A 13,472-nucleotide genomic window follows, 5' to 3' on the forward strand; every position below is an offset into this window, starting at 1 on the left:
GTTGCTTATTTATTCTACATCAACTATTTTCTTTTCTAAATGTATTCCATCGTAGACTAAAGAATCAGGTTTAGCTGCATTGCGATTGTTTTTTTTTAGAATGAATGTAATCCAATAGCTAATTGATTAATTATGGAAATTCTTTCTTTAATTATTTTAATTCAGCATTTTATTTTAAGCTCACTGGGTATTTTCATATTCTGTGAATTAAGTAAAAGTGTGAGGTAAAGCAAGTAGGTGTACTTTCCCTGCAGCGTTTATTTACAAGTCTAACACACCAGAACCAGGAAGGTACTCTAGATCTCCAGAAGGAGAAACTTGTGTAAGTTAAAACATGAACAGAGTGAGATTTTTTTTTTGTCAGGTTAAGTTGATGTATGTGTCAGATAAATCAATAAGGTGTTGTCTGTGTCAAATCCATTGAAAATGCACATAAAATATGATTCATACTCAAGAAGCAGCACAAGAATTCAAGTCCAGTCACGTGAGTTGATATAAGACTTTGAGCAATATGCTTTATTGAACACCAGTAGTTTGCATGTAGGGTTATTTCATATATGTAGTTCAAAAAGATTGAATTTATATATTTATATATAACATTTTTACAAATGCAGTCAAGAGATTGTTTTCTGGATCAACAGTGAGGAATGTCAGTTTCAGATGGTGTTCGAAGTTTAACATGCACAATATACAGTAACTAACAGGGAGCGTTACCTGTAGTAATTTACAGTCTCAAACTGACCTCAAATTAGGCCTTGCCAGAAATGGAATGTGAGTCTTTTAATAAAAGATAGATAAAAGATTGCATTTTTAAAATCATTATTTAAACTAATTACATACAGACAAACTTTAAGCAAAATAACTTCTTCAATAAGTTATAAAATGGTTGTGTTCGTCGGACTGTGAGAATGATGTGACTGGTTTGTACATACAGAGAGACTCTTAGCTGAGGTCATAGGAAGTGATGCCAGTTATATAAATAAACGCATATGGAATAAAAACCCTGTAACCCCGCCCCTAGTAGCCACGCCCTGAATGAGGCCCGCCCATCAGGGCTCAGATCAGGAAGTGGGAAAGTGGCCACTCCTGCGTCAGAGTCATTCCGTTTTCTCGATTTTGCCTTCTTTTGTCGGTGCCTCTGTGGTTTTGCGCAGTGTTTTGTCCGAGTTGGAGTTGATCTGGTTGGTGTCGGGCGTTCCTGTGCTCTTATTGGCTGAGTGTTTCTCCAGGTAATTAAGCATTTCGCTGAGAATGGTTTGAAAGGTGCTAAGTGCCGCGCAAATCGCCGGCGTACCGAATCCATGCGTGATCAGACTAAAAAAGATAATTAAAATGGTGATTAATAACAATACTTGCATTAGCATATTCACTTTATTAATAACTGGAATGTGCAAGACTTCCAAAGTCATTGACTTCCAGTTATTTTATCTGTACAAAAACAGTCAGTTATGCTGATTGTATCATATTGTTTTATTATTGTAAACATAAATGCAAATGCCCTTTTGTTACTTATATTGGCTAATGCATTTTTAGTCTTATTGTTACTTTTGCATAAGTGGATGTTTGCTCTATTTTTGCATGCAGGTTTCAATTTCATACCTGAAGTGTGTTAGGTGTCTCTGAATGTCCAAGTCCAGAATAGGTGTGGGTCTAGAGGAACCGAGCGGAGATCGATCCTGACTTAACAAATCCTGAAATTCCTTGCAGATCTGCCTGCAGAGACACACAGCCATTCGAACCGTTACAAGGACTCATTTCCAAAATGCAAACCAAAGCAACATTCCTCATAATTAATGCATGCAGGAGATTTAATCAAATCTCAGTTGTTATATGTTACATGCATGCAAACACTTATCCTTTCCTCCAATCCTCAATAAAAAAACCTCATTCGCTAAGGTTTTTGAAGATGAGTTCTTATGAGGCCAGACTGGATTAGATAAATCACATTTGGTGCATATGAAGGTTTCATTTAGGAATTTATTATTCAAGAACTCAAATGTATATCCAATAAAGAGGTATGGATTAACTCATTTGGCTAAAAGTACTAAAGATTTGCTGTCTTACTTGGTGGCCAGCACCATTTTCTTCCGCGCGTTCTGTTCCTTTGGTTCGGTGTGCTGGCGGCCGAGATGCTCCCCGACCGCTTTGGTGGGAAACTCTGTCTCACAGGTGTAGCCAAAGTCCCGAGCCAGATGGAGCGCTTCCCCTACACACACAGAGGAGGAAGATAAGGGAGAAATGAAGCCGGGAAATCAGTTCATTCTCTAAATACTGCCTGAAAAATTGCAGAGATGTTGCATCAATCTGTCTCATGCCTTTCTAATACTTAAACTCTTCCCTTGAGTTTTATAGATTTTGTCTGTAGAATAAACATATTTCAGAATTTTATGCCAGAACAGATTTGTTTCAATCTTATTAAGAACTCAACCACAACAAATAAACTAAACTAAACCAGATGCATTAATATCAGGTTTACAAATTGTTGAATTCCAAAAATGCATTTATTAACAGGTCCTAAAAACTAGATATTAAATAACCTGGAATGAAAATGACATAAGTCATGAGTCATTGCACAAACATCCAGCATCACGTGAAGCCATGTCAGAATTCAATGTTAGAAACAAAAGCATGCATATGAAAACAACCATTAACTTAATAAACAAGAGGTGGCATTATTAAAAAAAGAAGCACTGATGAATCCATACCTTCCACTAAAGAGGTCAACAGTGTGACGTTCGCCGCTTTCCTGCGGCCTGCTGGGAGATTGAGTCCCAACCGGTCCAGTTTCTCCCTGAGGCATCGACCGCCATTCTTTGACTTGGCCCTGACCCACACAGATGGAGACAGTCCATCAGCAACACACTTACATGCACTTCACATGTCACATTTCATATCCACTGAAGAGCGTTTGTTGCCCTTCTCACCCGCTCCTTATTTTTTCCAAAGCACTTTTACATTATTAAACCGAAACGCTCTAGAAACCTACATTTCCAATTAAGCACGAGAACTGTAGCTGTGACAGCTAAAACGAGTCCTCACTTTTTTTTCTAGATGAGATTTGAAAAGTATTTAGGACTAAACAGGCTCACAATGCTTATTTCGTTGGCTTCATTCAGGCTATAATGTGTAAAGGGTTATCAAATATTTATTCAACAACAAATATTAAATTTTTTCTTTATATAGACTGAGTTTCTGAATGTTTTTCTGGCAATTCTTTAGTTTCTGCAGGTGTTAATGAACTTGAGCTTTACCAGCATGTGTTGTCCTGTGTTTAAAATGAGTGAGTGAGTGAATGTGTGTGTGTTTCTCCTCTCTTCTCGTCCCTGGCCTCATTTCTGCTCTCCAGTCTGTGTCCCTCATCAATAATGGAACCTCAGCTTCACTGTTCTCATTCCCTCTCTCTCTCACACACACACGCGCACACACACACACACGCACACATCCAGCCAGCCACATTCTCTTCTTTATCTCTGGATTAAATGTCCAAGACTCAATCTCTTTTTCCTCGTTCTGTCTTGCATTTGGTTTTGCAAATGAACTAAATAAGTGCTTTTCTTCATTTTCAATACTTGCATGAATTTATTTTGCTGTAATTGTAATTCCTGCTACCTGTATTTAAGGAAATCTGTAGTTGGCAAAAAACATGCACGAGATCTTTGTTAAACTGAATGCAGCTAAATGTGTGCCAATGAACACTACAGCTGTGCTTCTATTAGACTTGGTTCAGAATTCAATGCTTTCAGGTGTTTGATATCTAGTATTCCAAAATTCCAAATGTGTGCATTCCAGTTTATGAGTTTCGTGTGTTTAAAGTGCATCTCTTACCTTCTTAATATCCCACCGAGTAGTGAAGCATTGAGACACTCTGGAGGTGAGAGGCGGCGTTTGACTTCAGCGATGGTGACTTTGTACTTTGAGGTAGAGCTGAGTAGAGAAAGTCTTCCTGGTACAGAGCAGAACAGGTCTGTAGGGTTCACTACACACGTGCCACCTGTACACAACAACAAAATGCAACAAACATCACATTAAACCTTTGGAAATAACCGGTAATGGTGCTTGCATGTTCTGCTTGTGGCCACAAATGAGAAAATCACCTATATTCTTCATAAACAAAGAAATCAACTGATAATGTTTCATAATGCTTTCTATTTTGCAACTATTTCAAAAATCATGCACTGAAGCTGTGCAGTTGTATATGAGTGGTTGGCATGTAACATGTCCATGAACTTAAAATGTATATAAACAAGCTTATGCATTGTAGGTAACGTTTTAAAACATTGAGCTTTTGCCTTATAGTTAATTTTAATGCATTTTTTAAAAAAGTGCAAATATTCCATCGAGTTAAAAAGGAGCAGGCAAGTATTTCATGTCAACTACCTGTATGAATAATTATGATTCATTCAGAAGTATTTTGCACATTTAATTGCATATTAAATTGTAAGAGTTTATTATTAAACACTGTAGGCTATGTCAAATACAAAATATCCCTAGATCCATTTATGTTGCCAAGATCACAAGCTGAATCAGTGGGTTTGGCTACCTTATTTAGCCACATGCGTGTATTTGTGTTTGAGTGTGAACGTGTGTGTTTCCTGAAGGAGTTTTCTGGCTAGCGGGCCTCGAACCTGCTCCTGATCAGTCACCCTAAAGCGCTCTGACAAACCCAAGATCTCTGCTGGCATGCAAGTTCACTTCACATTAATTCCATCCAAAATGTTTTGATTCAAAGTAGTTTGTATTTTATGTTGCCAAGGGCAATTGAAAAAGAGCTATTGCCGGTAGTCTGGTCGCGCGCGCCGGGCCCAGAGGCGATAGCGGGTATTTAAGCGCGAGGGAGAGTAGCCCGAGGCAGCGCGCGAGCGATCACAAAGCGAATCAAGCACTTTTTGCGAGTTTGCCACGAAAATTAAAGGAAAAAAAGACATAGGCCAAATGTCATTCTGTTTCTATTTCAATTGTGACGGTGGTGTGTTTACGTGCGCGCCTCGCGCTCATCACTCAAAACACACGCTCTCAAGAGCGAGCACGCGCACACCGCACAGTGAGAGAAAAATGCAGTGTGTGCGCGTGTGAAGGCGGAGTGAAGCGCGATCAAATTCCTGAAAGCTACTAGGAATAATCATGATTAAAACACAGACGACTTTTCTAAGTAGGATCCTCGTTTCTTGACTGATTTCTTTTGAAAAAGGTTATCTGAATATTCAAAGAAGCCAAAGCTGCAGTCAGTGTGAACAACATTAATATGATCTCTACTGAATTTGGAGCCGCGCGGCATTAACATATCAAAGCGTGCGCCCGAGGCGCGAGAAGCTATCGATACCGGAGCGCGAGGTAAAGCAATGATTATTGGTTGTGAAGGTTGGAGCGGCGGAGCTCGCGGCTAAATCCTGCACACCATTAACTGGAAGTGATGGCGAGCCCAACACCTAGACAGAGTTTATTAAAAATTAAGCGCACGAGACACCGCTCGCTTTATGGCAAACTCCACACGTGTGTCGATCCGCTGCTGCTTTGAAGAGACAGACAAAGATGCGACTGATATTAAGAAAATATTAAGAAACGCGGAACACGATTCAATTCATCCACTCAAGACTCGCGGTTTTACAAAATACAGCGGAAGACAGAGAATACAGAAATTCTTCTGAGATTATCTTGAACTGCTCTCAGTGGAGAGTGTGTTTTATCGGGCTTTGTACTTCTGAAAAAAAGATATAGTTCCTTAATTATGCAGACTAATTAATTAATAGATTTTCTCTGAATTGCGACGTCAGCTATAAAGATACAATATCTTTATAGTAAACATGTTTTGAGACAGGTAGGCCTAATACACATTTTAAAAGAAACACCAACGTCTAGGACATCAAAACCATCACCACTAATAATAAAAACACCCTACATTTTAAACAACAAAAGATTTGTTTTCAGAAAAAAGCATATATATTAGCCTACGTAAGAGATCATATGAATTTGCAGATTTTTGCCCGAGGAAACAATAGAAAATAATAAATCCAATAGGCTATGTAATATTGCATCCAATATGTAAATACAGTGAAGTTTATTAAGCTAAATTCATTGACGTTTTTCCTGCCGATTCTGAAATGTTTATTATTTTTGTTGCATTTGTTATTCATCTTTTTTTCTTCAGTAAGAGCAATATTTTAACAATCTGACATTGAAAGCAGTACGCCTGTTGATTAACATTCACATGAATGCAATACCATTTAATAGTAAATCCAAAATGTAAAAACTATTACAAATAAATTAGTTCCCTACATTTTTAATAAAATATAGGCTATGTATTATCTTTGGGGATTTTTAAATGAATAAAACCAACGCTACTTCAGTAGGCCTATCTTTAAATTAAAAGGCAAAAATGCGTGCTAAAATAGTAAATCCTTGTCTTTTCACTGAAATGGTGTAAATGGCTATTTTTTTGCATATTTACTTTAGTCTCCTATAATTACAAAATAAGTATTTAAATCATAGTTAACAGAAATGACTGGCGTTAGTAAAACAATAATTATAAATAAAAAAAAACACCTTTAAATATATTTAATACCTATATACACATATTTAAAAAATTAATTAAATGAGTGTGTGCTTCTTTTGCTTCGTTTACGTGTGTGTGTGTGTGTGTGTGTGTGTGTGTGTGTGTGTGGTGACCTTACCTCTCCGAATCACTCCACCTTGTCCATTTAACACGAGTCCGCACTGAGCGTCTACAGATCCCTATAGACACACACACATGAACTTCATATTAATACACTAATCTTAAACATGGTGATCGGTATTTAGGTTTTGAAGAGGCATGTGTGACAGATTAAACAGAGCACGTGGTTACAGGTAGGCTAGTTAAACTGCAGAGGAACCCGTTACATTATGATGTCAAACCAACAGATTATTTTACTTTCTCTTATCAGTGATGTCATCAGCCAAGGGAACACTAGATTGCATCAAAAGAAAAGAGGTAATCCTTCTCACAAGCCACGACCAGTCTGGAGGCCAAGTCTGACACAGAGTCTCAAAAAAAAAAAAAAACACATTCACCCACACACGCTCACATACTGACGTGCTCTTATAACCCTTTAACAAACTCATGCTCTATTTTTCTTTTCCCAGCAGTTAAAGTGATTATAAAATCAATATACAAACCCGTCGGATCAGGCATAAATTACGCGTGTGCGTGTTAAAGGTGCGGCAGCTTCTATTGTTCCGCGTGCCAAATCTGTTTAGCGGCTCAAAGATGCGCTTGTGTGCGCGAGACTGACCGCATCTGTTCCGCGGCCTTCACCGAGCGCACGGTTTCATTCAGCACCAAAGAAAGCTCCAAAACCTTTTCACGGGACGTATGTGTTGTTTTCTGTGTTTTTGTGTCTGTTCTCCTGTGGGCCTTTTTTGTGTGCGTGTGCAGAATGTTCCAGAACACGCGACAGCAATACCAAAATGAACCTTCACCATTTTTATTAAAACCACATTTAAACTTTATAATAGTGTAGGCCTATATTATTTTATCACTTTTGTGAAACTGCTGTTGAAAAATTTTCTATGTTGCAAAAATGCTTCTGTGCTAACATGCTTTATGAATAGTTTCTTACAAAATGTTATTGCAAAATAATATAATAATAATAATAATAATTATACTGTTGATTTTATTTTGTCCATGTTATTTAAATATGCCATGTAAAACACGATGAGCATATAAAAATATGCAACAATTATTTGTTAAATATTAGTCAAAACAATAAAAATAAATTGTACATACCATTTTATATTATTAACGAAAGCCTATTCCATGATCTAATATTTTGTATAATCGTTTTATTCTGTTATTTTTTTTAAATAAGATTCTTATGTTATATTTTAAATACTAAATGTAAGTTATGTTAAAATTAGAATATTATTTTTATTCAATGAAGTAAAATATATCTACAATGTAATCTGCTAGCTAAAATATTTTCTTTAAAAAAAAAATGTTATCTTTTCAATTTAACGGTCGCACTGAAGAATTAAAATTACTGTATAATTTATTCTATTTTAACATATTTTTAACATTATCCTTGACTCACCGGTTAAACTTGAGCTGTTTCAGATGTCTGTGCATAAATAACCAGTTGATTGACATTAAGTCCTAAATTGGATAAACTACGGTGCTCTACTGCGGAGGATTTGCCTTTTGTTCGCACTTTTTCAAGCCCTTAATCCGCCTTTTAAAGGAGGAAAAAGAAACAGCGGCTTTACAGCAGCGAGGCCCGACATACGCGCCGCCGAATTCACACTTCTCAATATTCACTATATTAAATATGTAAAATCCGCCAGTTAAATCAAATGAAAGGATGGAGTTTCCAAAGTTTCAAAATATAGCTAAAATTTAAAAATCTTATTTATCATGTCGTGAAATAATGCATTTCTACAAATCGGACTTTTTTTTTTTTTCATTGTAGGATTTTTTTCAGTGCAGTTTATTTTAATAAGCTATTTCGAAATACTAATGCAGGCCTATTATTCGTTATTAAATTAATTTGTTTAATCGACAAGAAATGATCGCTCGGCCTCGAGTTTTCTCTTTCAGTCTCTCATGATGTCTCAGATTTTTTTGTCGAAGCCCTCGGGCAATCATTTCTTCTGTTCGGGCAGTGAAAGTGACTATGCAACATCCCTGAAGGCGTCAACTTCTCTGCAGCCTGCGCGCGCGTGTGAGACGGTGGTGACACGTTGAGTGTGTGTATTTTGTGCTTGAACGGTAGAAATGCCGGTGAGGTGTAGGCTACCTGTAGGTCATCGGCCCCCGTTGGCGGCAGCCCCAGACCCGCCCCGGGCAGCAGTCTTTGCTCGGGGTGCATGCCGTACTGAGAGCCGTGGCTCATGATTGACAGGTCATGCCTGCGGTACGCGTCCAGACAGCCCAGTTCCCGCCGCTGCTCGTCCAAGCACGAGGACTTGAGCGCGCGGGCGTTGTGAAGGTTGATGAAGTCCGCCGGTTCGCCGTGATGGAGCTGCTGGTAATACTGCTGCGAGTGATGGAGAGAGTTTAACGAGTACGCGTCCGGGTTCACGGCCGGGTGGCTGTGCTGGAACTCGTAGTGGAAGGACTGGTGGTGTAAGGGCGTGTACTGGTTCGTGGGAAAATACGGGGAGGCAAATTCGGTTCCGGTAGCTGGGTATGTAAGCGGAGACGATGAAGAGTAAGCGACAGACGAGTTGGCCACAGATTCCAAGCACCCGAGTTGCATCAAACGGTAGCTGTTTGATCCGTCGTGACGTATCTGTGCGGGGAAAAAAGAGAAAAATATGAGGGATGTCATTTACACGCGCTCGCAGCGATCCGCGCGCATTCCTCACGCGGCGGAAACCCAAACCTTCCCCAAACACACAAACACACACACAGCAGCTCAAAGTGTCTTTAGAAAAGTACCTGACGGCGATGTCATCTCTCCGTGCCTGGGAGGGAGTGCGTGAAACACACTGCAAACTGCTCCACGAGCTCACAGCGTTTTTTTCCCTCCCTCACTTGTCTATCATTTGCCACGGAGTGTGTTATTTGACTATATTATTATTACTACATCCGTGCAAACGTCATTAAAATCCGTTTCTACACTCGTTTCACTGCGGGTAAGCACAATGCACAAGTCTTATAATTGTTACTATGTATAAAAAAGAAGGAGCAAATGGTTCCAATCACAGTAGAGACTTTTACAAGAACTCCGGAAAGCCATATTCGCCACGAAAAAAATTAGTAAATGCATTTTCATTAGAAAATAACACACGGTAAGCTATTTATCATCGCCTTACAACAAACTCCCCTCAGAAGTCCCAACTTGCATTTCGCTGTGCTAAGTGATCCTAATTTCACTCCATGCGATGCTACGCTAAATGAAGTGAAATGAGATGATTTTTGTGAGGTGATAAGAAATGAATTTAAATACCTCCGCGTCGTGCACCAGTCCCGGAAATGTGGCTGACATTCTCGCGATCCAATAACCCGATTTCCTCGCGCTGTTGGACGAATGAAAGAAAAAAAATTCCCAAAATAGCGCGTGAAAATGAAATGTCGCCTCGCGCAGTCGGTAAAAGCGGCTGAAATGCCTCCCCTCTGCACAAAGCGCTCCCTGGCTCGGATTTTGTACTTGCTGGGTATTTCTCCGGCTGATGTCGTAGGTCCCTTGGTAATATAGAAGTTTTGAAAATTAAGCATCAGCATTGAGGAAAGGGAGGACAATAGAGAGAGCAGCCTCATCCCTGGAGACACGGAATAAATATTGTATCTTCGCCTAATAAGGAACCAAGTGCGCTTTCAACATTTTGATGATTTTTGTGGACATTTCTTTAAGGTCGTTTGTGCTTTCTTTAGCAGAGCCGGTTTTATTTGTCTGTTTTCCTCGCGGCTTTACCATTTACCTGCTTTTTGGGATTTTTTTCATCAACACGTAAGTTTCACTGGGTGTATTGTGTCACTGTAATTTGGATTGCACGATTAAACGTTTTGTTTTGTTATTTCACTGTGGTCTTTATCTGTATTTATCAAATATTTTAATTTCTGTTTAACTGAATGGAAGACACTTGCATGAAAGCAAAATTAATTGCAGATATGGCAGATCAAATATACCACTTTAACGTGTTGTTAATTATAATTACACTGCTTTAAAAAACAATTAATCAAACAACTCGTTTGGAAATAATGTTGCACAAAATCATTAAACAGCAGAATAATATTAAATCTACGAATTATTTAAACACTGTTTTAATGCTACGGAATACAAATAACCTATTTTCTACCACTGTACCTATACGATAATTAGACATTATACAAACATTATTTTTTAATTCATTTAACCTGTTTTAGATCGTAATAATAATGTAATAATCGGTGTTGTGCGGTCACTTTTGATTCCGTTTAATTCTCCTGCAGCCAATCCAGTCAAAAGTGATTATTATTATTATTATTTCCTGTTCTATTCTGTTCACCGTCAACCGAACCGGGACAGTGACTGTCTGACCCATGCTGCAAGTTTTTTGCGCACGTTTAGGATGATAAGTGGGGCGCGCGTGGGGGGGTCATCGCTCAAATCAGCCTGTCGGTCAAATTAAGAGCCACACAGGTGCATGCAAAGAGATAGAAACCCATTTAAACCATATACATGTCCTTAATATATATATATATATATATATATATATATATATATATATATATATATATTTGTTCCTATGAAAATGAAACCTCTAATAACACATAACAGTTTTCAAGTAAGACTTTTTGCTCATGTGCAAGTGTGTGTGTGTGTGTGTGTTTAAGTGAGTCCCAGTCATTCGCCTCGTTCTCAGTGTTTCTGAATGTCTCCTCCCTCCCCAGCAGCAAAATACTCGAGTCTTTGGGGTTTTTGTGTCTACGAGAGCTTTGGAAGTTTTTAAGTGTCTGAAAAGCGGATGCTCTCCTTATTTAACCCAAATTACCGCCATTACCGCGGGCTCGCGCCCTCGTGCATGAGAAGGGCGTACGGAGACGCCTCGAGCTCCCGGTGTCTCCTCTCACAAACATACTACACATATACTGACGTATTCAGCTTCATAAATGTTTTACTCGCAAAACAACGTGAGAGAAGGGAAGCCTCGTTTTATTTTCATTTAATGGGCGAGGAAAAACGACTGATGTTATTTTAAGTAGACACATTATTGAGCTAGCAGGCAATGATGTACATTGGCTCCTTCTCTGGCAAACGAAACAGAAAGGAAATTAAATACATGATCATTGAAGACCAATAACACCATGATGAATTCAGATTAACATAATACAATATAGGCTAATCAGCTAAACTAATAAAACCATAGCGAATGCAAGCCATTGGTTCGTAAACTCAGTGTTGAATTGCACAAAAAAGAATAACAGAATACAAAAATGAACTGGTTGTTTTGCTATAAATGCACTTTAAAGGTATCGAGGTGACTATGAAAATGCATTGCCCAGCAGGAGGCTCTTATGAAATAACACGGTCTGGTTTCAGATATATATCTAAGGCCTCCAGGCAGACTGTAAATTACACGATGTGAGCGCGAGAGAGCCCGTCCTCTCACGTGAGGGATTAGAAGCTTTCGCTTGTGTAGTCTGCGAGAGCTCGCGGGATTGAGCGAAGCACCAGTTGCACGGTAGACGGTCTTAATAGGGCTTAACGCGCAAAGCAGCGGATGCACATATGCACGCTATACCGGTCAGTGCTCGAGTCCATCTGTTCGGTCTGGATGCTCCTCGAGATGCTTCCACCTCGTAAATCCGCCACCAATCCATGGAACATTAGAAATAAAAATAACAGATGCAAAATGAAACTTTAGAGGAGGTGTCCATCCCAGTATAGTTTGACTGTAATTGATTTAACATTGGATTAAAAGCGTCGCAAACTGTGACTGGCATCTGGGTGCCACCAGATCATCAGAACTGTCATTCGGAGCAGCAACAATCATAAACCAAGGCAAATATGCCAGTGACTCTTAAAACATGAATTAACCATCAACATGCAAGATCGAAATGTTTTTGCTGACACTCAAACATTTCTAACAAAGGTTATAATTAGCTACCAATAAAGTAAAAACAAAAAAAGAAAACACTGGTAATCAATATCTCTGTGTAAACATGGATGATTTATTCAACTTAACAGTAGGCCTATTCGAATTGCAATTTTACTATTTATGAGCAGTTCAGCTAGGAGGGTCTTAGATTAATATCAGAAAATGATAGTTCAAAAGTCACATTCAACCACATTTGTTTATAAGGCTTGCTGATTAAAAACACTTTCTTAAAAAAAAAAAAAAAGAAAAATGACGCTGTCAGAAACGTTGCCAGCGCGTTGTTGTTGTTGGTTTTTTTTTTTTTTTTTTTTTTTTTTTTTTTATCTAAAGTTTGGCACCAGCGATCAAACATCTTAAATATAAAATATGGAGAGAATCTAAAAAATATAAGATAGTGATAGAAAAAATAAAACTATTTTAATATAACTAATTAAGTTTAAAATAATGTTTGTCTTACATTGTAGTGGCCTATTTGACTAGAGGCCAAATCAAGTCCATCTGAATGAGGATGTGTGAGTGAAGCTCAATATGGTGTCGGCGTCCGTTCAGTAACGGCTCTCTAGACTGTAAAACACGGAATAAGGTGTTTACGAGATAATCATAATTACAAAGTATGCGCAGTCCTCATCGATGTGACCTACATTTAGCCTACTACACACACACGCACACACACACACAAGCAGTATTTTATAGACTATGCTAATAGATTTGGAGGGGGAGGGGCGCAGCGTCAGTTTCAGCGCGTGGTGTTTGGTTTAGTTAATGAAGTGCACTAAATTAATTTTCTCTGTGTTGGGAGAAACGAAATATGTAACCAATTTCATTAGGGTAGAAGGATTAACAGGAACATATAACGTAAACCTCACTCAATTTTATGCCATGCAAATTTAGCTGTGAAAAGACTTTGGTTAATCACA

The 13,472-nt window shown here is 38.5% G+C and overlaps 1 protein-coding gene across 2 annotated transcripts; it reads right to left on the reverse strand.

Moving 5' to 3' along the window:
• Window positions 1–525: 525 nt before the first annotated feature.
• Window positions 526–10,187, reverse strand: LOC127938919 (transcription factor AP-2-delta-like). Of its 2 annotated transcripts, none has more exons than XM_052535836.1 (8): window positions 9,924–10,187; window positions 8,769–9,263; window positions 6,669–6,729; window positions 3,826–3,991; window positions 2,706–2,824; window positions 2,065–2,206; window positions 1,600–1,713; window positions 526–1,314 (listed from the first exon to the last, which is right to left on the reverse strand). In XM_052535836.1, exons 1-8 carry the CDS (start codon window positions 9,960–9,962, stop codon window positions 1,098–1,100), a joined length of 1,353 nt encoding a protein of 450 aa, XP_052391796.1. In that variant the 5' UTR covers window positions 9,963–10,187; the 3' UTR covers window positions 526–1,097. The 2 variants fall into 2 exon arrangements, with proteins under 2 accessions (XP_052391796.1, XP_052391797.1); XM_052535837.1 differs by lacking the exon at window positions 9,924–10,187 and adding an exon at window positions 9,413–9,585.
• Window positions 10,188–13,472: the final 3,285 nt, after the last annotated feature.

Source organism: Carassius gibelio, chromosome A20, assembly GCF_023724105.1.
Source record: "Carassius gibelio isolate Cgi1373 ecotype wild population from Czech Republic chromosome A20, carGib1.2-hapl.c, whole genome shotgun sequence".
Classification (NCBI taxonomy): domain Eukaryota; kingdom Metazoa; phylum Chordata; class Actinopteri; order Cypriniformes; family Cyprinidae; genus Carassius; species Carassius gibelio.